This window comes from Glandiceps talaboti, chromosome 5 (assembly GCF_964340395.1).
Source record: "Glandiceps talaboti chromosome 5, keGlaTala1.1, whole genome shotgun sequence".
In the NCBI taxonomy this organism is placed as follows: Eukaryota; Metazoa; Hemichordata; class Enteropneusta; family Spengelidae; genus Glandiceps; species Glandiceps talaboti.
In genome coordinates this window covers 14,887,163-14,913,611 of record NC_135553.1, presented here as the reverse complement: position 1 = coordinate 14,913,611, position 26,449 = coordinate 14,887,163, and the positions used below count along the sequence as shown (strand labels likewise).

General features: G+C 37.0%; 1 protein-coding gene across 2 annotated transcripts; it reads right to left on the bottom strand.

Annotated features, from left to right (window-relative positions):
• Nucleotides 1–207: 207 nt before the first annotated feature.
• LOC144435232 (folliculin-like) lies at nucleotides 208–26,378 on the bottom strand. Of its 2 annotated transcripts, none has more exons than XM_078123814.1 (9): nucleotides 26,212–26,378; nucleotides 25,617–25,835; nucleotides 24,197–24,343; nucleotides 22,901–23,387; nucleotides 12,523–12,704; nucleotides 11,722–11,835; nucleotides 10,773–11,031; nucleotides 3,842–3,944; nucleotides 208–1,606 (listed from the first exon to the last, which is right to left on the bottom strand). In XM_078123814.1, exons 1-9 carry the CDS (start codon nucleotides 26,266–26,268, stop codon nucleotides 1,420–1,422), a joined length of 1,755 nt encoding a protein of 584 aa, XP_077979940.1. In that variant the 5' UTR covers nucleotides 26,269–26,378; the 3' UTR covers nucleotides 208–1,419. The 2 variants fall into 2 exon arrangements, with proteins under 2 accessions (XP_077979940.1, XP_077979941.1); XM_078123815.1 differs by having other exon boundaries at nucleotides 25,617–25,793.
• Between the last annotated feature and the right edge of the window lie 71 nt (nucleotides 26,379–26,449).

Here is a 26,449-nt window from a genome sequence, read left to right as displayed (position 1 = left end):
AAACTTCACAAATCGCAGTATCTCACCAATATTTCTGAGACATCCTGACTTTTAAAAGTACGACTTTGAATTGAAAGCATCACCAACATGATACACAAACTTTTTCGTTGTTTTTTTCACCGACCGTCTCATCATTACGATGACAAACAAACAAAACAAAAACACTCTCACAAGGTTTTACAATAAAAAATCGTAGGTTTAGGCTCGTTTATTTTCTGAGAGTATTTCGTTTATTCCTGTCTAATACAATACATTAGCAAGATTATATACAGGTTCAAGTTACATGAAAACAACAACAAAAATATCTGTCACAGTTCAAAATATTATTGGCGCAATTTGTAAACCGAGCAATCTTCGTGAGACACTGTGACGGCTTTCAGACATTGTATATGAGAAAGGAGAAACCCGTCGTCGGCTGGGGTATTGGTTATGTCTCGGTTGTCTACTGCATTCAGGTAAGTTCATATAAACAATTAAATACTACTATAGCAGTATTCAAATGATCGTTATATGGTGAGAAGACGATTTATCAGTCAACACTGTGAAATTTACGATATTCGATGAATACACACAGATGAATGAATCGATTCTGAAAAAGGAGCACGAGACAAAGGTAGAAAATAAACGATGGACTTGGTGAATAGAACAACGGTCCCTTGTTGGTTCGTTACAAGTGTGGGAAAGAACACGCCTTGGCCACTCTCACTCCTTTAAGGTTCATTTACTTTCTGATTGATAATATCCATCAATAAAATTCAAGATTTTCACACAGTCAGCCTCAACACACCGTGCCGTTGAGCTTCTCGGTGTAAGCAGTACCACAATCCGAAAATATAACATTCGCTTATCTGCTCTACTACAGGACAGACCTCGTCCAAACTATGTGTTTAACCTAGCCCAAACTGTTGAAAAAGTGGCAAGCTTCACCCTTTTTTTTCATGTCAAGTAACAGAGGCTGACACGTCGGTGTAACGGTACAGTTCTTGGCCGTCGAGATCCATACAGATTATACGTTCGGCTTCATGCGTCACTGGGTCACACAAGTCAACGATTTAGAAACGAACTTTAAGGTTCAGTATTTTGGGCGATGGAAAATCTGTTAGATATTCCCATGTGACTTAAAACTATCAATTTATGTTAGTAATTTTATAAAGTAATATATATATATACTATCTCGATTAAATAAATACACCTTCATTAATAGTATAACGGTGTTAGTAGCTGATAACGGACCATGAAAAAACAGCGGCGGGTATGGTGGGGGCTGGTTTTTTACCATTAATCAATATGTCGGTGACCCAGAAAAGACAATAATTTTCCCACTAAAACTCTTTATGTGTTTTGTAGATCGTGGTACAACACTGGTAGTGTCTATCTCAGTTCCGTTTTGTCTGTGGATTTGTTATATACAGGCAGAGATCAAGGAGAAGAGGTCTCAAGTGATGAAGTCAGTAAATGGGAACGATGCAGGGCACTTAGTCCTGTCATCCAAAACTTCAACATCTGTTCGTCTTCTTCCTTAGCTCCAAGCACTTTGAGTAACCTGTCGGTGTCGTCTTTACTTGCTGTACCAGCTTTCGAGAACTTAAAGAGGGCTTTCACCTTGCTGTGAATAGAATAGAGAGAATAAAAAAACTCTAATTGGTGAGTGTTGTCGGCTTGACTGAAGTTTACAATACTGTTTTCTTAACAGTACTAAAACAAACGACACTTTTATGACTGCTGGGTGCAATATGGGTCAGACATTTTACGGCCATATTGTGACAACTTTAAAACACTTTGTTGTTTTGATTTGGAATTGGCTATCAGAATCTACTAATAATTAGGAACACATTTGCTGATCTAGTGGGAATAGGACATTTATGCGACGGGAGATCATCGTCATAAAGCACTAGCCCCTTTACGGCGATACTTAACTTAGATCGAGGTGCCCCTCGTTGTGTAATCGGGAAAAAAATATGGCCCTGGCTTCCGAGTTTGCGAAAGAGACGAACTTCAGAATTAACACTTGTGGCAGTATGTGGTATCAAGACTAGTATCGGTCTCACCTACACTGAAAAAATACGACTGAAATCAGTAACATCTTCATATCTACGATTGACAACAGCTACTGATATCCTATTCCTAAAAAGAGGTTGTTGATGTAGATGAACTGAACCTATTCCAAATTATATAAGTGAGTGTTGTCGTACAAAAGACATTCACTCAGTCTTGGAAAGAGCCGTTTTATCTTAACAAATATTTCCCGAAACCTGTCAAGTGTAGGCTAATTCTATGTAATCATAGTTCTACTGTCTATCTGCTATCTTAATGATCATCTCAATGTACACACACACATTAAAAGTTTCACACAATAGCTATCAAGAAAAACGTTTCACAATTGAATGTTTACAACATGTAGGTTACATCATAGAGGTGACTCTCCAAGATCTATGGTTACACCTAGGAGCGGTTTATTTTCATCTTTAGTTCATAGGTTAGGGTTTTTTTTTTTTTGTTATCTAATACTATGTGACAGTCACTTGTCATTTTCTGCGTTGTACCACCTTCGGACAGATGACTACAGACGATGAATGGTTTTGTTTCTTCTCCTGAAGCGGACAGTTGGTCCCTTAAAATAGTTCTGGGAATACCCTCTTTTAATCAATACGAAATCTTAGGGGAGAAAAACAACTACTGCGGATTACAGACGTGATTTTGAGATTTTGACACATTCACCCATTTTGTAGTGGCATGGCTGATACAACACATTTGGAAAGTAACAAAGATTTCTAGGAATGCCATAAACCAAACACACACACGCCACATCTACATGGTTCTAAAAGTATTGTTGTCTTGTGAACACTCGTCATCAACAAAGTTTAAAAAAAAATCTTTGCTGCGTAGATCGTCAAAAGCTCCGACGTAAGCATGGATTGCAGACTTTACACACTGAATACCAAACGAAGCATATACACAGACATTCTCTGGTGACAGTGCTCATGTAATATTAAACTAGACTGTTTACAGGGATAACATATCACTTGGGAGGTCATGAGGAAACTGACTGACATATATATGGTTTACTGTCTACAAGTTTTTATTTACTGTCTGTCTGCGACTAGAGGCAGACATTGGTTGGTGAATGAAGCAACTCTTACAGTGTGAAGAAACGTTTATGAAAAGTAGACTGATAGATGTGTTGTTGTTTGTACCCATTACACACATCAGGTAGAATGTGCCCTGAGGGCTGATTTCCTTCAAAATCAAAGTTCTTCAATTCTTTCTCTAATCTTTGCTATATGAAAGCTTATTCCTGGTCCTTTTGTAATAATAAACGAAATTTGGAGGGTCACCATCTTGTTTTTTAACACAGTATCTGGCAGCCATATTGGATTCAAATGTTTTGATCTAATTTTGACCTCTATTCCATAAAAGTGTATAGTGACCCCAGATCTTTTTATCGATTTTAACTGAGAATAGGTTGGAGTTTTTTAAAACAAAGCAACAGCAAAAATTGAAAGAGTTTATTTCTGAAACATGTTGTACTTTAACAAGTAATCATATCAATAGATATTAATGTAATAGTAAAGCATGAAAACCTATGCATCTGTACAACACGGTAATCGTGTGTGTGTGTGTGTGTGTGTGTGTGTGTGTGTGTGTGTGTGTGTGTGTGTGTGTGTGTGTGCGCCTGTGTGTGTGCCAAGTGATTGCATTACTTTGTATCAAACAAGTCTTCATGGATGACACATCCCCTAAAATACTTTACTTCTGTGTGACTAACGCATTGAACACTGAACTCTGCACACATAGGTGAAAATAAAGGAATACAATATTCCATCATGATTCCCATACTTACTTCATCCATTCCTCCTTCATGGCTACTAGGAATGCATGCACAACCTCTTCCGTCAAATTGTGATTGGACAACGCCAAATCTATTCTGCATAGAATTGCTGGAGCTGAGAAATAGAATAAACAACAAACAAAGAAATAATAAACTTAATTTGAATGAACTGTTCTCTGGGCCACCTTGATTTCATTTTTTTGTTACTCTGTATACGGCTTAATCACGATTCATGATACAAGCAACTTGAAAACACTTGCTACATAGGCCTCACTGAGCCTCCTTAGGTTGATTACATTTCTCACAGCTGGGCAATGCAGTATCCGCTTCACTTAACAGCAACACATGGGGAAGGTAAAATCTATATTAAACAATTAATATCTTACAACACGAATAAAACCTTGGTATGTTGTATGTAATTTCAAATGTGAGACATTTTGATCACTTTGCAGAACATCTTCGCTATACTGTATACATGACATGGAAGCAGACTTTATTCAGTTACTGTATATTTTAACAACAATGGCCGTAGTATTTCTGATATTTCTATTTCAGGTGTTCGTAAGATTTCTGGAGATGATCTTTTTTGGCAGAAGGAGGAACAAATCATATTCCATCTTGGCACACTGGAACCAAAAAGGAATTTAACAATTCCATTCATTATCCATCATCTAGTGGTTATGTGCCATTCTAGAGGTGCTTCTAACTATAGCGCACACTAACTGCTATATTGTTCTTTTCATCATCATCAGTCCTTTCAAAATCATAATATTTTCCCAACACTTTCATTAGTGTAAGGATTGAGCTCTTGGAAAGGTTATTTGCAAAACGTCAACTGTTTTCTTCTTTGTCAGACTGAGAACATCTTATCTCAACAAAACCTTGATTGATTGATTGATACCTTCATAGCATAAATCCAAACATGGAAGCATGTAGGAGTTAATCTTTACCTTCAAAAACCACTTCATAATGATAGCCACTCAATGAGAGAATCACATAGCATTGGAAAATACTAATTGATGTAATTAGCCAACAAACTATATTTACTGATCCTAGTTTTAGTTAGAGTTCAGGTCTATTGATGAAATAAGCTGGGATAAGACATGGATGAACTGTAACAATTACCAAGGTATGGATTTAACCAAGTTGTAACAACAATGAATACATGAAATCATTTCACTATTCAATGTTAATTTGCAAGGCTTAATACAGCAAAGTGGTCTTGGAAAGGACAGTTACAGAATGACTCTGTAGCTGAGTAAGTTATGAATTTGTGTGTCTGTGGTATTATAAAACAACAGGGGAGTGGTTTTCCTGCTGTGTATTGTAACACATTGGGATAGAGGTTGGATAGAGGTCTGGAATATATGTATTTGAAGTCAGTGGGATTGGGATAGAGGTCTGGAATACATGTATTTACGGTCAGTAGGAGTGGGACGGGCTATAAGGAAGGGTTCGAGAACTTAATTCATGTATTTGGTGTCATTGTCACTGGGATAGAGGTTGGATAGGGGTCTGGCATACATGTATTGTGGGCCAGTGGAATTGAGTTAAATGCTGGTGAGGGGTCTGGAATTCATATATTTGCAAGTAAACGAAAGCATAGAATAACTATATATACAGTAATTAGAACACTGACACCTCTCTTATATTGACCCCATGGTAAGAAGACGATACTAACTTAAGATTTATTACAAGCGCTCGGGTTACAAAGGACATGGTCTGACAAGTCTTGTTACCTGAATATAATCTTACCACCTAGGTATGTCATAAATATAATTTTACCACCTAGGTAGGTCATAAAAATATAATTTTACCACCTAGGTATGTCATAACAATAACTATCATTAGATATCTTGGTGACCTTATCACTTCCATGTGCTACACATGCATAACTTTAGGCATCCAAGAGAATAAGTCAACCTTCTTGTTCTATTTTGACTCTCTAGCATAAGGTAAATTACTATTATAGGTACTCAGAATAAGTCAATCTTCTTGTTCTATTTTGACTCTCTAGCATAAGGTAAATTACTATTATAGGTACTCAGAATAAGTCAATCTTCTTGTTCTATTTTGACTCTCTAGCATAAGGTAAATTACTATTATAGGTACTCAGAATAAGTCAATCTTCTTGTTCTATTTTGGATCTCCAGCATAAATTTAAAATCATGGGTTGGAAGAAATACTTGGTTTATAGTTAGTGGTACTTTCTCAGGGTAAAGGATAAACAGGTCCTATCAGAATATTACTTAGGTCACTCATATTTTCCTTGGCTGAATGAAGAAAAAAATTTGAGAATAACATCTAATTGGCAGCATACAGTTTAGGTCAACCATAGACCTTACACGTAGGGTCTATGGGTCAACTAGGTAAAGAAATCTTTCATATATCAAGAAATTGTAAAATGTATTTATCTTATTTGTCAGCTTGCATGAAAATGGGTATTGGCTGTGTTTTCACAAAGGGCTGTATTAAAGTAGGTAAAGTCTACCAGGGTCCCTTGTCAATTTACCAGGGTTCCAAAACAAAATTTTGGCAATAATAATACTAATGTTAGTTTTTATATAGCGCTTTCCCACTCTGTGCTCAAAGCGCTTTACAATTATTACCCCTGGCACGGATCTTCAGTGACACAATGGCCCTTTATACTTCCTCAACTCCCTGGGGAGTATACAATCAATTGTAGCCACTGTTAGCACATAGGATTAAAGCATTCACATTGCAACCTCTATCCTAACAGGTTCCCAATCATACAGCTGGGTTGATTGGGGCAGAATCATAGTTCAAATCTTGCCCAAGGACTTTAGCCATTCAGGAACAAATGACAGCGATGGGGTTTGAACCTCCAACCTGCAGATTCCGAGCTGGACACTCTAACCATTCAACCATCATGACTGTACATGATAGGTCATATAGCAAACACTGCAACTTTCACCCCTTTCTCCTTTCTGTTGCTGGGGTTCAATAACCTTAACAAATCACTGAATGGACAGTTTGTAATAGTGATGACAGCATAGCTATTATCATAATAATAAAACTATTTAGAATTCGCCTCTTCTGCAGTGACCTCAAGGCACTGTCAATCATTACCCTATGTGATACAATAGCCATTTGATAATTCAACTCCCTGGGAGCATATACTAGTAATCCATTTCAGTCTCTGTTAATGCATAGGATTAAAGCATTCACATTGCAATCTCTATCCTACCAGGTCCCCAGCTATACAACTGGGTTGACCGAGGGACAATCATGGTTGGCCTAAGGATTAAGCTATTCAGAAACAAATGGCAATGACAAGGTGCGACCTGCAACCTGTAGATTCCAGACTGGCTACTCTATCGATTTTACTGTAATGACTGATATCAGAATGGCTTTGACAACTTCTATCTATCACCACTGTGGGGGACAACATCAACCTGTGCTCTATCAGAATGGCATACTATATTTTCTGACTTACAGGTGTCAGAGGTGTTTATTCAGAACAGACTCCAGGACAATGTTCATTTGCATATGAATAACTGCAAGTGTTTATAGGCTTCCAAGGACACTTGTACATCGAGATTCAATTCCAACACCTGAGGTATAATTCTGAGCTTATATTTCTCATATCTTTGAGGTCATACTCAGGGACAAACACAAATAAAGGCTAACCTTGGAAATGGATCTAACTGTGACAAGGTATTCAGCGATGCTATGGGAATCACATGAATCAGTGCAATGAATGAACAAGGGTCCTTAAAACTTAAATTCTTTCTCCCCAGCTACACATTTTATCTTCAGTGCATGTTGACCAGGAGAAGTTAGTTACCTGTGGATGGACGGAGTGCATATTCAGATCCAAATATGTATAATTGAGAGTGAACTGATAGGTCTCGCCATGCGTGGCTGGGGGCTATAAATTTAATGTTGTCTGAAATTAATGATTGAGACTTCCATGGAGGAGGCAGCACATCTAATTCAAGGGTGCGTTGGTCGTTATTTGGAATTGTAACGACTACCCCCAAGGCTTTTTACACTCTCCTCTCACAAGCACCCTAGCTAACAAGATATGCTCACAATGGGTGACCCTCAGCATGAACAAAAGTGACCGGGGGCTGCAAAATTCTGCTTCTGAGTCAGTAACCTGTTGCTGTAGGCACCCTACAGCTATGACTTCACCATGGTTTGTCTGTAGACAACAGACACAGAATAATTGCAGGATTTCAAACAAAGCACCAAATACGTGTCTATTGTTTTTCATCCCAATTAATTAGCTAATTAGCTTTATCCAGTTAAATAGTTCATTAGCTCTCTTCTTAGGTGGTATGATCATTTTGGAAAACGATTCTAAATTCCTGAATAATAATATTGAGGACTAAATTGTGCCTTAGTAATGAGTCACAACTACATAATACTCCATGTTATAATTATCAACGTCCTTGTGATAATCTTCCTTGGCGCCATGACCTTCTGTTTTGCTGAAAATACAGCTTGACGTGTACAATTAATTGGTACCATCAATTATCAACATGGGAGGGAGCTTGGATCCGAAGGCAGAATGCACTTTAGGGACATATTTTTGCTGAAAATCAAAGTTTGTCAATTCGCTCAAAACTTTACCATATGAAAGTTTGTTTGGGCCCCTTTTGAAATAATAAAAGAAATGGGGAGAGGGGGGGATTTTCAAATCATCAATCATTTATTTTTCCCATAGAGTTATTAACACAGTATTCAGCGGCCATGTTGGATTCTAAATTGACTTGTCAGTTGACTTTAACTGAGAATAGTTTGGAGTTTTCTTGAACAAAGTAACAGTAAAAGTTTAAAGACTTTATCATCCTATTTTTAATATTACTTTGTTCTAATTACTAATAATAATTATCATAAAACAAATATATTTTATAATTAATTTTCATAGTTATACTTCATTGATACTATTCTCACTGTGTGTGTCTATGTGTGTGTGTGTGTGTGTGTGTATGTGTGTGTGTGTGTGTGTGTGTGTGTGTGTGTGTGTGTGTGTGTGTGTGTGTGTGTGTGTGTGTGTGTGTGTGTGTGTGAAGTTCATAAAGATAACAAAGATGTAACCGGAAGAGTGGAAAAGTATGAAATTAAAAATCCTGCTAAAATGTTATTCCTATGGCTTCATGTACGTAAAATGATGTTTGCAATAGTTGTATTATGACATCAACAACTCAGAAGACACATGTCTCCATATGATAACAATTTTTGGACCATCTTTAAACACGTTCATCAGGTTGGTAAAACATAGTAATAATACATTCCTGTACCACGACCAAGCCCCGGGGACCAAGCGTTCTCATTACTTACAAGTATTAAACTTTTCACCTGTTCAGGTCAATAGGCTTTGTCAAAACTGTCTGTTTCCTGGATTTACCCTTAGGTGATGTAGTGGCGATGACATGAAGATGTAATTTGTATGCCCCCTCTGTCCCTGTTCATGGTGTTGCCCCCTTGTCTTCTGATGTGGAGAGATTCTCTAATTTGCCTTACATCATCTCCACAATCACATCATTGCCACTATGCCACTTAACAGTAAAAGCAGCAAACAGACAGTTTGTCAAACCCTATCGACCTGAACTGGCAAATCGTTACTCGTAAGTAATAAGAACCTTGGTCATGGTACAAGAATATATTAGTACTAATTTCTTGACTAAATTCTTATTTTTTAGTAATCAAACATGGTGTCATGAACTTCCTATACTTTCATGAGACTTATTAATTGACACACTATTTCTAAAGAGATCTTCTGACCTAAATGTGCTTGTACTAGTAGTAGAAGCATATCTCATCTATACTATATCATACAGACTTGAACTAAACTCAAATTGAGGTGAACACCAAGTGCCCATAAAATAATAAATAATCCATGCAGGGACATTAAACTTTCAAGGGCTTCGTTTGATACTTTTGAGGAGACAGTCCTAAGCAGTAAATCTATATACACTTTAAAATGATATATACCTTAGTCCTATACAATGCCATTAACTTGTATCAACTGAACCTTGCACTCTTGAAAAACAGGTCTCCTGTCGTAAAAGCAACCATCTGTGTGATCAATTTTTCACTGCAACTGAATGGGGGGCCGAGAGAGATGTCATTCACAAGAATACAAAACTGTAAGAATGTGAAATCAGTCTTTTCACTCCGAACACTTCTTTTGATACTAAAGGCGTTACACAACATTTGACTTGGCTTGTAAGCATGCAGTAAATTACTCACAAGTAAACTCAGCTCTGACATTTTGGTCATTTACCACCAAATACCAGAAAACTCAGTTCCGGTAAATGTTACAAATTGTAAAAGTCAACATTTCATGTAAGTCTTCTTGTAGTGTGTAAGAATGTTTGCAAAGTGTGACAAGTACAAGAAACACGCACCAATGTCTTTGTGTAGCAAGCTGACCAAACAAAATGGTTGATTGGTGATGATGAAAGACCATGGCAATTGGAGTGCTGAACGAAAAAATTCAACTGATGCAGGTCAAAAATGTGTTTGTCTTTCGGCTAAATGGATGACAAATGGGCTTTTCTTTTGGATTTTGAATTGAAAGAAGAATAACGACATTTGTTACACCATGTTTTCCAACTTGGACTCACTGAACATTCACCAAGTCCATGTTGGTACATCAATAAATCCCAAAAAGCTAGCAAGTGTGTAAAAAGTTTGTTACTGTAAACTTTTTACACCTTTTGAAAATGTTTACAAATAATTTATTGAGTTTAATACAAAGAAGGACTTGGTATATGTTCGTTTACATTCAGTCGCAAATGAAATAAAGTTGTTTTATAAATTGAAAATGCTATAAATTGAAATATGTTATCCATATCTGAGCTCACTATATATCCAGAGCAAGATGATATAGATATACCTTACTGCTACATGGGCATGGTATCTATGTGTTTGTGAAACGTCAGAGCTACACAGCTTTGATCTCTCTTACCTCTTTCTGGAAGACTACCTCCTGAACCAACTACAATGCCATACCCCTTCCAAGGGCTATCCTGTAAGACATCCACCAACATCGGTCCTGGTGGTGACTTGGCTGGAGACACCACATCTATGAGTACATACAGTTCAGATGAGGTGACATGGTCTGGCAGAGCTGTTCCCGGTGATAATCCGAGGAAGTTGCACTTCCAGGAATCTTCATATTGGTTGCTGTATGGAATAATACGACCACATCCAGAGGGAAGAAGTTGCTGTAAAAATCCAGAAATTTGGATGACAGTGGGTTAGATTTGGACATAGACCTTGGAGGAAACTGGGGTATGTAGCAAATGGTGCCCTCTCTTTGTCAATTTAGAAGGGGAATAAAAATGAGGCTGGTTTTATCTTAGTTGCATTTCTTTATTTATGCCTAGGGACTCAGAAAAGTCATTTTTACAAACTCTGCAATCATGCAACCTCTCTGAAATAGAGTTATGAAAATTGTCAAATCTGGCTTAGAACAGACCTTCTGTAACATTGGAAGTGAGGCATTCTGGGAGACCAAAAAATACACTATAAATGTTACTACCAAAATTAAGAGAGTATAGAGTTTTAATTTGCCAGCACGATGTTTTATACGTCTCACACAGGGTGTTTCAATACGAATTACACAAACAAAATACAGACACTGACATTGCACATGCACATAAAATGTTACACTTGATCTCACTTTGAACAAATAAATACTTTTTTTTTGTTTGAATCTTCTGTTTCAGCTGACAGTGATAATGAGTTGTGCTCACAATGAGATGAAATGTATCATTTCATATGCTTCCATGCTATCAAGTGTCTGTCGTACGTTTGTGTAATTCGTAAAGAAAAAGTTTTTGCGAGATGTAAAAAAAAAATCGTGATGTCCAACTGAAACTCTACACTCTCCTAATTTTGATGGTAGTATTTACCTTTAAAACTTCCACTGCTGATGTCACAGTCTTTCTATGGTCACATCTTATAATAACCTGGTTTCCTATCAGGATATGGTGAGCTACAGCCTGGAAATCAGGGGCTCCTAACAACTGTCAATGAGAACAAGCATCTAATTGTAATCTCTGTCTACAGAATTACAGAGAAGCAAGGTTGCTAGGAAACCATACAACCAACGAAACATCACACAAGATACTGATAAATGACACCACCATTGATATCGGTGATTTAGATAAAATTCCACAGTTGTGGTACATATAACTCTGACATGACTTCTTTGTATTTTTCGACCAGACACTTGATTGTGGCTTGAATTTTATAATCTAATGAACTAGGTTACAATCGCATAGTGTCTCACAAGCTCAATAAACAAACTTTGTTCATTTAGGACAAAAACCCCTCCCCTACCCTCCCACTAAACAAACCTTCACAAATGCAAAAACAATATATTTATATGATGTAAACCATGATGAACATTTTAGCGGTCACATCACTATGATTGATGCAATGTAAAAACGTGTTGGTAAACACATTAAAATACTCACCAGCAAAACAGCACTGTATCTCACATTAGAAGTAAATTTTTAATCAACTTATCACCATCTTGGTCGTAAATACAGAACCTGATATCATTGAAGGTGTGACAATTTCCGAAATTTGCTTAGAAGTGTGAAAATGAAGTTCAGCAATCGCCTTAACATAACACATCTTGCCCCCCCCCCCCCCCCCCACAAAGTTTGTTTATTGAGCTCGTGTGACATTGAGTGATCATCCCTAACCTGTCTCATATGTCTTAGACTTGTAAATATTGGTACATGGCTATCATCCTTGTCATCACAGTCTGGACCTCTCCATTCATCATCACCATCATCATCACCAACCATAAACTGCGTACTTCCAATACCTGGAGTCTTTTCAGGTTTAGGTCTTGTTGATATTTTAATGAAGCCTTCTTCAGTCTCTGCAAATTGTGATAAATAGAAAAGAAATGGTTGACATAACATACATCTGTCATTGTTTCATTGTTGACATAAAAGGCATGTTTGTTTGCTTTTTTAAACACTATTTTATCTGTAATCATAAAAATGTTGGGGGGGGGGGGCATCCCATAGACGCCAATACAGGGAGGGTCTGTGTGAAAGGGGTCGGTTTTCTATGCTGGTTGGTATCAGAAAGGGTATACTTTTCATGCGGTGGTGGTATGAGAAAGGGTCAGGTGAATCAAAACTGGCGTTAAGTAACAGAGACTATGCAGTCAACACTGGAAGCATTTCAACCTGGTGTATCTACCTTCAAAACTTCCATACTCTTGTCGCCCATGAAACACTAGATCTAGGGCTAGCTTCCCCTGGGAGCCCTGGCTAGACTAATTAAATGCAACTTGGTATCAGAAAGGGTAATACTTTTTGCATAAAACTGGTATCACAACACATTGGGTTGTACCTGCTCTGACTACGGATGATCGCACAATGTCGCACAAGCTCAATAAACGAACATCATTCGTTTAGGACAAAACCCCCTCCATCCTCCACCCTCCCCCTAAACGAACATTCACAAGTGTGACATCACACATTTATATATGATGTAAACCATCATACAAAATGTAGCTGTCACACCACTACAATCGATGCAATGTAAAAACATCAATGAAGTTCCAACCTTAAGAACCGGTTTACTGAGATGATGGTTAACATACCAAAATAATACCACAAACCCAGCACTGTATTTTACATTTGAAGTAAATTTTATATACTTGTCAACATCTCAGGAATAAATACAGAAGCTGTTATCATTGAAGGCATGAAATTTGTTTATAAGTATGAAAATGAAGTTCAGCAATTGCATTGACGCCAGACCATCTCCTCCCTAAATGAATGAAGTTCGCTTGTTGAGCTTGTATGTGTGACATTGTGCGATCGTCCCTGATTTGTTGCTAGTTTAATTAAGGACTTTTAATACTGACAGATGTCTGGCTAATAAGAAAGGGCACTGTGACATGTTCTGTACACTAATATAACTTACTACAAAATACAAAACATTTAACGCCATCCCTTATCCTGTCTGACAAACATCTCTCCAATTAAACTCTAATTTGTTGCCATCAATGAACTGTTCAGTTTCTTTCATGTGTAAATTACATCAAAGTGGCTTACTGATCTTTAGAACTTTCAGACACCATCTTTTCTTTCCTACAATAAATGGTTACTGCTTTAACCTTTTCCTTGAACAATTAAATGTCTAAGGAGGAAAGAACAGCCTTTTATTTTTTTCAAAAGTGAACATTTCTACAGATGCTACCGTAATAAAAGATGATCTTATCACTTTGAAGGCACAAGCTATCATTCTTGACTAGTGACATCATAGTATCCATAGCAACAAACCAGAAAAGAATCTCTGGATGTCTACATGGAACCTGGCACACACAGAGAGAAAACTGTTCCTGATTAAATATCTGGAAGTACAACAATGTCATGTATTTCTTAGCAATTACTACACAGCCTTGCTGGGTTATGGTCATTTTCTAAGTCCTGAGACGTGCCTATCTGACTCAGTATACTAGACTGGGCTGTTCTGCTGAATGATACTTTCAAACCAGACAGTCAAGTCTGTGGGTTATGGTCATTTTGTTAACAAGAGACTTGTTTTTAGTAGCTGTGGATTGAGTCTACAGAAATTCTTTAACCTTGTTGTCCACAATTCAGCTGTGCTGTCAGACAAGTTTATAAATGTTAACACAGACAAACAAATATATATATACTATCGTCACGGAAACAAAATCTAAATGTTTACCTATTTCCAAATGTACAAGCTGATGAAAGAATTCAGTTACCTGTTAACTGGTCAAATAGTCTGAAAGATATGATGTGTCATGTGACACTATGTTGAGAAGCCTGATAGGGTTGAATAAGAAGACATATGTCTAACAGTCTACTGGTCTAAATGTTCAAGGCTACAGAAATAAGATTCTTTGACAAATACACAAAAATTTCAATTTTTATAATGTGTACCTTATAAAATATTAATCTCAAACAATGATAACACTATGTATGTTCGTATTAGGATTCCTGTACAAGCTGTTTTTCTTCTTCCATTTTTGATTTACAAACAGCCATATTTCAAACAAATAACTTGTACTTCTTCAAAGTAAGATATCTCTTCAACGTCTCTGCACGTTCAAAGTATGGATGCCGGCACCGTAATTTATACTTTGAAGAAGGACAAGTAATTTCATTGAAATATGGCTGCATGTAAATTATTATTATACTTGTTCAAACAGAATTTACAAACCTGACAATACTGTGCAGATACTCTTTGAATACTTTCATTTTTGTGTTAACACTTTCATGACATGCATAGCCATAAAATTCTTGCTACCTGCACCAGCATTTCCTTCATGCTAGACGGTCAAAATAGATGAAGGTCAACATTTTTTCACATTCCTATAGTAATGCATGGGAAGCATGTCGAGCAGAAGTTATGGTGTTGACCAAGAAATTGAATGTTCATTATTTTTATGATGCCCCTAGGCAGTAATATTCTATTTCAGGTAGCGAGAATTACCTCTTTCATCAGAGCACAAGTTCAACCATTTTTAATAGTTTACAAATTTTCTCACTTCTTTATCATCTTCCCAGTTACTTTCCAGTTTTATAGCAATCTGTGACACTGATCCCAGCTCTGCAATTAGCCTCCAGTTGAATCGGCAAGTTTCTGTATTTTATCATCTACATGAATTTTGTGTCTGTGATTGGTTATTAGGACACATTTATTCTGAAGTTGAATACAACATATTCTGGTTATCACAGAGATAACACATTTCATAGTTTGGCCACTAGGGGTGCTGTTTGCAAACTGTTTTGGGGATGGAAGTGAACAACAACAACACGATGTATCTTACAGTGGTTTAGAAGACTGATAGGGCTGAACACCATGACATATACTAGTACCATGTATCTTACAGTGGTTTAGAAGACTGAGAGGGCTGAACAACAAGACATATCTTACAGTGTATGATTGGATTACTGCCTGGACTGATAACTGTACAAAACTTTAGCTGGTAACAATTTGCTGTGTAGTCCTACGACACATAATACTGAAAGAGCCTCATATCCCATTCATCCATTCTCCTCTACACTTTCCTGATTAACTTTTTTGTGACATGAGTGTGTAATTAACTAAAACATCCAAGATAAACACTCCATGTCATTAGCTGTGCTAAGACTGTGAGAAAGTCAAACATTGACGTATGAACCACTGATGACCACTGTACTGCACAAACTGAAAAAGGGTTCTACTTTTACGTAAATGACTATAGAGGTGGTCTGCTATACAACAATTACCATCAATCTGTGTTTAGGCTTATAATTGTTTACCCATTATAATGAGTTGTAATTGTCAGAACTCAGGTCCCTGGGTAATAAGCTGGTTTCTCTTGGAAAGAAAATGGTGAACTTTTGACATTGGTTTAGTTTTTATTTGGCAAATTAACAGAGTGTAATTACATGGATTGTATGTCTTCATATTGCAATGCTTTTTGTGATTTGAAACTCATTCTACCATTTGTGGTGTTGAATAATTTAGAGATGACCACTGTCTTTAAGCCAACATACCACTGACACACAGCAACTTCTAGTGACCCAGCAATATTTGTTTTTTTGGTAATCTCTATCCTCAATACTGTGGAGTGGGTGACTCACAAGAAACCCCAATTTCTATCATTTTGACTCGCAACTAATTTGAGGTTATTCATTAGAAGGTGCACTGAAGATGACTGTGATCAGAATATCGTTTTATCCGTGGTGGACAATTATCACACGGTTTTTGAAGGTGCCAGAAAATCTTCTCCTTATTGCATATCGCTATTTAACGTATACATGTACACTTAACCACAGAATGTAAGAAAAATGTAACGTTCTCCAAGCCATCTGTAGTACATTAGTACAGACGAGAGTATTGTGTGTTCCATGTGTGTATTTGTGTAAGTTGTATCAAAGGCAGTGGCCATATGTTTCAATACTGTTAGGAGGAGAAGACTTCCTGGCACCTTCAAAGCCAGTTTTAATTGCCCAATTACTGATAAAACAGTACTCTGATTGCAGTCAACTCTAATCAAAATTGCAAATGTTAGTAAGTGTCATTTTTGTAAGGACAGGAATACTATAGAATTGCTGGATATAGTACACTGTACAGTCATGGTGTAAGAATGCTGGGTGCTTAAACTCCTCACAGAAAGAATTCGTTTTGGTAATTAACAAGACAATTCTTTGTTTTGAAACTAATGTTGCCTTTGAATCTAGCAGCACTCCTGTCCTACTGTGCAATAAACACCAGATAAACTTTCTTCCAATACTAATCATTCTAAATACACAGCAGGGCTATATAAAGGGCATTGTGGGTAATAAATGCAAATGTAGGAAATTCAAACTGCCACATACAGTATCATACCAGAGGGCTTGATTTCATCATAATTTTCTTTCCCCATGAAATATGCAACTTCTTTTTTTTAGACGAACTGTTTTTGATTGCCCAAAGATTGAAATTTTTTAAAATCCTTTGGCATTATTCATGTTGTTGATTTTTAAAATAGCGAATAAAAACTACAAAACACAGTAATTTTATGCCCTGGAAACACTGACAGCTTCATCACATCATATTCATAGAACATGGAGTTTTATTAAAGGACTATGTCACTGCATTAGTGTTATTTTTAAAAAGCATTATATGAGATTATTGTTTTGTTGTGGACCATCGTATTCTAAAGTCCTGCCAAACGACTAGAGTTGCACACTTAGATTTGAATCCTAACCTGAAGTGCACCTTTAAAACATATACAATACATGCTCAATTGTAGCTGGTAATTTGGATGATGAAAAATGAGAATTGTTACCAAAGCTTACTGAAATATGATGGAAGACTGTACTCCAGAATTTATCACAAGAGTGCTGCATAGCCTACAGTACATTCGACTCAGAGTCTCTCACAACTTTGCTACTTTTGCCAAATTTGTCTGTTCATATAATACATGTATATCACTGTGACCATTTGCTATACTGAAGTCCATTCTACTTGTACAGTGCAGTGCGCCCTCAATGGTGAAAGCACACTCATGGCATGGTGAAAGTAGTGATGCAGTGAGTGGGTTTTTGCCATTTATGGAAGTCTTGCTCAATGGAACAAGGAGATTGGATGGGGGGGGGGAGGGGAGGGGAGGGGCCATACGCAGAACTGTAGCAAATGGAGCAAAGACAACATATTGTTGGGCTATGAACCTGGAGATGAGGTGACACCAGGTTGACATTGGCGGCTTAATGAAAGTAAAGCACTCATTCCTGTCTACTTCTAGGACCTACTACTTAAGACTAGTCAGACATTGTTTTGTGGACCCCTGCATTTAAAGTAAATAGTATTGTACTTTTCTTTCTTTCTTTCCCAGGTATACCTCTGAACATTTCAGATTAAGAGCTGAATTTTATGTATACACATCTTCCAGTACTCATTCAAGGGGTGTTATTTATACCTTCGGTAATAGGCCATTCATCAATTCACTTGTTCCTTGGTTGGAAAATAATTACCCCCTCATCTTTTTTTTTGTCAGCCACCCCTTTCCTACTCACTGAAGTACACATAAGCACATCTGCATAGTGAAAGGAGAAAGGTCTGCTTCAGGCTGTTGATGTTTGAAAGCATATAGCATTCTAAAGCAAAGGAACAAGTGTTTTCTTAATTCCATGGAAGATTTGTACGTCCTTTAAAATCTTGTCCAGGTCCAGGGCTTTTCATTCTTTTCTATTTTTATTTTACCTTCTTTCAAGTCATGGGAACTGAACTAGTTCACAAGATTGAATGGTGTCATTTCTTGCATTTAAAAACATGACTGTCATAACATTTGACATCCAGTTCCTTGAACGTATGATTTTCACTTGGAATACTATACATGCATTAATGAGCAATTTTTTGGGGGTAAATCTTTGTGCTGGGAATAGCTCCTAGCGATTTTCTTTTATGCAGACAAAAATACACAATCACACAAAATTCTACAAATCCTAGATATATAGCTCCTTGAAAAAAATGACTTATGATGTTGTAGCACACACATATCTTCTTAGAAATTACAACACCCCCAACACCCCCCCCCCCCCCCTCCATCCCCGGCTCTGCCTGCTGGGGCTAATAAGTTTTAATGCTATATTCCAGTTACTGAAGTTCCAGCCATTTCACATGTAAGGGTTGCAAGAAGAGGCCCAAGATTCGGCAAAATGTGGGTAGTTTCGCCATGGCATCGGATTGAATGGCATTGCAAAAAGCAGTGGAATAAAATGTGTGTGAAAGAACTTCAGTCATTCTTATAAAGACCATTACGGTAGTGGTAAGGTTTTGGTAGTTGCTAATGAAAGAGCTAGTACAGCAACAACATAGAAATAAGTGGTACCTTCATGTCTGTTGTCTTTATATTACAATACTCAACTATTCTAGTGCTCGTTTCTGGTTCCAAAACAGTTTGAAAACAGCACTCCTAGTGGCCAAACCATGAAATCTTTTATCTTTCTGATAACCAGAATATGGTGTTTTAGACACACATGTATATGATTTCTGTGTATACAGTTATATCAAAGCTAATTATATGTATAATATACAGGTAAACAAGTTTATGAAAATTCTGTCTGTCACTAGACAACAAGCTATTGACCGGCATAACTTTTGTAGCCTCAATTTTGTGTGTTTGGACATAAAAAACATGCTGTTTATCTTCAAAAATGATTGTCCCAGAATATCAATAAATAAACTGTTGAAATATGTAGCACCGCTGGATAATTCATTTATATCTAACTAACATGATGACCTGAGCTGACAGGAAAGAGGCATCCTTAGGGGTAGTGATTTTCCGATCAGGGAGCAAGTATATTGATGCATGGCCAATAACCTGAAGGTATAAATAACACCCTTGAATGAGTGGAAGATGTGTATACATAAATTTCAGCTCTTAATCTGAAATGTTCAGTAGATACACTGGTCCGGTCAAAGGTCATTACCCTGCTGCTGTGCATATAAATGGTTAACATTCACATAAATGATGTTTCATGTATTTTTCTCTGGATTAATAACTTATTGTTATTACTAATGTTGTTATTACTATTATTAATATAAACAAATCTGAACCACCTTCCCTCTAGGTACCTACACACCAAATATAACAACTTTTGAGAAGTGGTTTCTGAGAAGTCCTTTCCTTGGGTCTGGCATTAGAATGTCTCTGTCTTCAGGACAAGCACTTCGGTCAATTGGAGAAAAAAGACAAGACAGATACTCAACAGATGTGCGTACAAATCTTTGTTGTACGACTACAATCTGACTACTTCTGTAACAAAAACACTGTCAGGAGATTTGTCCAAATTAAAATGGATTAGATTTCTGGTGTACAATTTAATTGAAAAGTGTCAGCAGATCCACATAAGACAGTTAAATAGCTGTCATTAAAATGGACGACAATATCAACAGAGAGAATTTCCAGTAGATTCAATGTTTTAATTACATAAGGATTTAGTACGATTATCAAAGAACTGAACAATGGCTCGGTTTTTTTTTGTACTCCGGGCATTCAGCCACACAGACAAAATATATACAAAGTAGTTAAATGCCTGAAGGGAAGATTACGCTGAGATTTGTAGGCCTTTAGTGGAACACACACAGTAAAATGTTCTATGGTCTTCTCCAAGCAAGGGACAATGTACAATATAAAGAATAATGTCATATGAGTAGTGCCTCGAGAAAAAAACTAACTTTTGTTTAGATGGGCTTCAATTGAAGTTACTTTTCTGTTAACCTAACAAAGAATTTGCAAGACAAAGTTCTGCAACAACAGAAATTCTTGAAATAGAGTTTAAAACCCTCAAAATAAACTGTTCCTGCAGGTAGGTTCCCAAGAGAGTGCCAATGATTTCCAATCACTGCATGAATGTTCACAGACCCTGGGTTCCTGGTATCAAAGGAAAATTTCTTATCAACATATTTTTTAGAAGCAAATCCCCCAAATTTTTTTTTGACATCTTGTCAGCATTGCCTTGACAGGGGCGCCGGGGCATCTCTTCCAAGACACGTGGTTACGTCCTATTGTTGTACACCCTTGACAATGCTGACAAAGACGTCCGCAAAAACTTGGGGATTTACATTCAAAAGAAATCTTTTGACTCTGTGAGCAAAAAATTTGCATGTTACTCGGACAATTCTGAAGATCTAATATCTTGGATTTTTACAGAAGGACATTATAATATTAAACATTTCATGAATTCACAAAATTACATACAGCCAAACTATTTGAACTTCCAGTATGTTTTCAGAAGTGTTCAACAGGAAAAGTACTTGGTATGGGGTTGTTGGAAGTTGAAACATTCACACCAAAGTTAGTGATAGTTACTAATGAACTTGTTTGACACTGCACATTTTGACACCAAAAATTGATATTGCTTCATTTTGAACTAAAGTTCAGAGATTCATGTCATTTTCGTCCACCAGATGCAAAAGTTCAAGCACATGATGATGATTGACACAACGAGTATTAAAAAATAGCAGATTTGATGAAAATTATCGTTGATTTGACCACCAAATATTTCTATACGTTCAAGCACATGATGGAGATGCACAGAAATAGACTTGGGTGTGTTTTAGTCGAAAAAATGCAGTTTTATAAGTCTCAGTCTAAAAAGGGTAAAAAAGGAATTCTGGTTATGGTTAAGAATGTTACAATTAGTCCATTAAATTGTTGAATACGATTTATGACAAGTGACATTGCACATGGCCTAAAGCACAAATTTCTTCTGCAGCACATTGCATGTATTGTGCAGTACACGTGTGTTTTGGGGTAAAAATATACTGCCTTTTCAAATTTCGCTAGTTTTTCCCTATTGTAAGCAAATTGAATTGAAAGACTGTAAAATTGAAAGTATAAAATTCCATCTCATCTGGTTCTAAACAATTCATAATTTAGTTGAACTTGGTAGCATAGAGGGAGAAATCTAGTAAAATTTCAAAAATGACAGTATACTATATATGTGTATATAGTCACACTTTATACTAACTCAGTTACTTTAAAATAGTTGTAGGTATTCGTGAGTTTATACCTACTATAAACCAACTTACTGGTCAAAAAACTTTGTAATGCATCAATACTAGATTTCGCAGACAAATAAAGTAATGAAAAGGACTTGAATGAGTTAGAACTACTCTAAATTATAAACTATAGCTCCATCACAGCATGCAGTGACTGTGAACGGGGCTACAAGCCAATTAAACTTAACTTGTTTGCCTTTTTCTGTAATCACAGCTTTAAATGTTTCAAAACTTTCGTCAAACGATATCAACATATTTACCTTGCTAAGTCACAGAAATATGTTGATAGTATCAGTCTTTTGTGTTTCAACTTGAGTGTTTTGTCTCCCACTATGGTGGGCTTATCTGCAATAATGCCAACACAAAAGCGTGCATACTTTCTAGGGCACACTTTCTAGCTCTGTCATACTGCCCTCAGTGGCCAAACCACAAAAGATAGCTTCTTCAAGTTTAAACTCATGAGGGCGCACATCATTGAAAAAAATCACACTGAAAATGTTGTCCTTTTGTATGTCTATTCACAAATAATTTCATCACATCAGTTGAGATATTTGTAAACAGATGTGGTGTGCCATATTGAGAAATCAATATTACATACATACAATATAGATTCTTCAAATGTTTGCTCGAACCAGAGAAATATTTGTCTCCGAAGGGTAGAAGAATGAACAGTACATATTCATGACTCCTTCATATAGATAAATAATTCTGAATAGTTTTTGTTGGTACTTTTTCGCTGTATTGCGGAATTTATGTGATGTTAAATCATGAAATGGTTCTCCAAGCACCCATTGTTCATGAACATGCCTTCATTTCCTTGAGTGCTATTCCCCTTAGACTGTAAGATACATCACATAGCTCTGCCCTCACCAGCCTGCTGTGAAAGAGGTTGACCGATGTGTGAGGGCGCCCCATCATGGTGTACCTCTTACACAGCCTACATTCCCTTTAATACAAATTAAAGTACTCTACCCAGTTATCACAAACTACTGCATTATTACACAAGAGTCTACTTATGTGCTGTCTTGTACCAATCTATGTATGAATTCTTACCTTCCTGTTTCTCCAGATCTATCAAAGCGTCCTCAGTCGGCGATCCCTCTAGTAACTTCTCAGTCAGTCGATTACCGCAAGCTTTCAGAATCCATGCAAATGACATGTGCAAATATTTGAAAATGTTTCTATCATTTGTCAGATCCACCAATGACCTGGCAGCTTTACCACCTGCACTGCGTTGACGTCTGAAGTTTTTGGGAGTCATGAATTCCATGGTGATACGTTTGGCTCTCTGAGGCGTCTCTGCCTGTTCAGCTTTGTACACCTTCTCGGCTTTAGATTGCATGTCATCAATGAGTTGTCTTAAGTGTGACACAAGAAAAGGCCACGAGTTCAGTAAATATGTTCTGTCCATCATAACTACTATGATACTGTACCATCTCTGCAGACCTCTGGCCTGACTGTCTTTCATAAAGAAAGTATGGCTTAAAACATGGCCATGTTCATCACCAAAGTAAATAGGCCCTTCTCTTCCTGGGCATACCTGTAGAAAAAGACAGAGTCTTATTTAAACTTCTAAGATTATAGAAGATGGTATATGTAGTCTAGAGACTATCTGTGGCTTGGAATGTGAAGTTATTCTTCACCACCTCTAGAAGAATAAGTAATCACAAACCAAATGTAGTTCATGCAAATGAGTTCACCCCAACTGTTCATAAGATGTAAACAATGTATAAATAGCATCCTGATATGACAAATGTACCATATTAGGATATTATGAAACTGCCCAAAATTATGTGATTGATTAACACAAGCATGGTGTGCTACAACTGTTGGAGTCATTTATTTCAGTAACTTTACTTGGCGTGCAAGCGTCTATTGCATTACACTCTCAAAGAGTATGGAGGCTGAGAACACTGCAGGTACTCATGCAATACCCCCGAGAATGCCATACTTTACTTATTTGTTTATCTATTTATTTATCGGATAACCAATGGGAGCTAGTCCCATTTACTGGCTCCTAAGGTTCAATGTTAGTGCAAGAGGAAACCGAAGTACATGGGGAAAACCTGTGTTGTATGGTAGAGTCAAACAGAATGACACTCTTCTTACTTTACAGCATGGTAAATTTAATCAAACCCTGAATGGGTTCGAACCCCTGACTGCAGTGGTAAGCAGCAAGTGGTTTAACCACTCGGCCACCGACAAACCCTACTTGCACTTACACATCATGTGGATATGTCATATTATTATGACTATTTCTATACATGTACTATTTCATACATATCAAATCACATGGGGATTTGTGAGTTGTTTTAGTATACAATCTACAATGTGGAGTAATTAACTTACCTCACAACTAAGACTTCTCAAACAAGCCTGTCTTACTAGACTGTACAGACGTGAATTGTCAGGATACTGGCTGGACATGTAGTTTATTCTGGCATCGGTATCTTTACTGATGAAGTACGACTGGCCTGGTAAAAATGATCTACATGCCTGAAAAATTCAACAGATTCACAAAAAAATTTCATATTTGTACACTTTTATTTCTACAATATTTCTTAAATATTACAGAAGAGAAGTTGATTGTCAGCAGGGTCTTTGTCTATGCAATCTTTTTAAATCATCTTTCTCCCTAGGAAGTATTTGTTTGTACATAACTAAGTACTTTGTATATTCATCATGGATGCACGAAGATTCATACACAAGTTCTCTTCTTCAATCAAAATTGGAAAAAAGAAAGCTTGTGTATAAGTAAACCATAGCAATTTGACTATGATAAGGTCACAAATTATTTGTTCTAATAAAATGTATTCAGTTCATCCTCTTTTAATGTGTGTTTTGATATAAAAAAATTTCTTCCATATCGTTACTGTTACACATTTCTCCAGAATCATGGAATACAGGCAATTTATTTGTGTAGAAATATGGCATATTCTGGTTACTGAAGTTCCAGCCATTTTGCATGTAAGGATTGCAAGAAGGCAGACCCAGATTTGGCCAAATGAAGCAGAAACAGTTGACAGCATGTTTAGAGAGGAAGGATACCTTGTGAGTTAATTTTGGTAAAAAAAAACTTAGATGTTAAATAAGATAAAATGCATTGTTTTCATCCATTTTTTTAGTCACTATGGAGTTTGGGGATGTTGATGACACAGACAGACTCAGCTGAACAGTGAAAGGTGTTCAATATCTTTTAAGTTAAAAGCTCTCTCACTAGAAGTTTAAAATGAAATTGCATTTCAGTGGTTGATATCGAAAGTTATCAGACATCATGGATGTATTCTCACTTATACATCCATGCAGACATTTAACCCCTGCTTGCATGGATTGTGTGTCCATGACTTAATTCTGACAGTCACTCGACCCTTTCCCTCATGACAACTGTCAATATTACATATAGAGTCAAGTACACTACAGCCATACAAGTATGGTTATCAGACATCTAGTCCTACTTGTGGACAGAGTAAGTCAGGTCTCGATTCTGACATAACCACATTGCCCCCTTCCTTCTCCAATGGGAGAATACGTGTATTATCAGAATTGAGTCCCAAGTTGCTCTGTCTGTAAGTAGGACCACAGGCACTTGAATCAATCTGTATATAATTTTTTTTATTTTATGTGCTTCACGTATTTTAAAAATAAAATAAAGATTAATCCAAGTGCCTGTGACTATCAGACATCGAGTACATGTGTATTTTTTATGTACTCTCTTTCTGGTCTCCATCTGGATGACAAAAAAAAATTGAATAATAACGGGTATAAGTACCTCACAGGTATCTGATTTCTTGGTTGGTGGCGTGGTGTCACTTGTTGTTGATGACATTGATGCACATGTTGGTGATTTCAGTCTTCTTTCCTTATGATAATACCATACACTCTCACCACCACCATCACCACAACCAGCAGCACAGTTATTGGGCTCTTCACCCCCTTGCTGCTCAGCCTGGAATGGTTGAGTGCAGAACACTACACTAGGTCCATGAACCTCACAGAAATGGCACAGTGAAATAATTGCATTCATTTCATCAAATTCTGATTTTGCTAATACTGAACTTGTGTGGATAGGAGTGAACACGTCAATATTGTTTATGCTTGTTATTAAATAGCCACAGCACAGGTGTGGACTTTTCGCGGGCTTTGGGGTGAAATCACTTACTTCTGACAGTGACGTAACCCAGCAAATTGGAGATAGAACTCTCAATTTGGTCTATCAAAGTAACCAATGCATAACGAAAGGAAAACTCTTCAAATCCAAGTCCATATGTACAAGGAAATTAACTGTTCGTCACCAGACAGATGATACAGCGTAAATATTGATATGGTCAGCTGACTTTAGCTCAGCAGATAACTAATTAACTTACGACTGATATCCCACTTCGGCAACGTTTGGCAAAATGACGTGAATGGTTTATACACATGTTGTGCTGCTATCAATCCATCGAAAAAAAACCCTGCAAACATATAGCGTTCTCCGAAGGAAATTCGCATACGTGTGACAGTCACTCAACAATTTCCAGCCTGTGGAGAGTCACTGTCAGCTGACTGTCAGTCACGTGAGCAAACATTCTCGGGACTTTATTTCACATGTTGACTCGCCCG

What these genes read in the sequence shown, in the direction of transcription:
- LOC144435232 (XM_078123814.1), bottom strand. Translation starts at nt 26,268, where the DNA reads ATGTGTATAAACCATTCACGTCATTTTGCCAAACGTTGCCGAAGTGGG. An exon ending in AGATCTGGAGAAACAGGAAG is followed by an intron (nt 12,705 to 22,900) that starts GTAAGAATTCAT and finishes CACAATTTGCAG; the next exon opens with AGACTGAAGAAGGCTTCATT. An exon ending in ATGAAGGAGGAATGGATGAA is followed by an intron (nt 1,607 to 3,841) that starts GTAAGTATGGGA and finishes TTCTATTCACAG; the next exon opens with CAAGGTGAAAGCCCTCTTTA.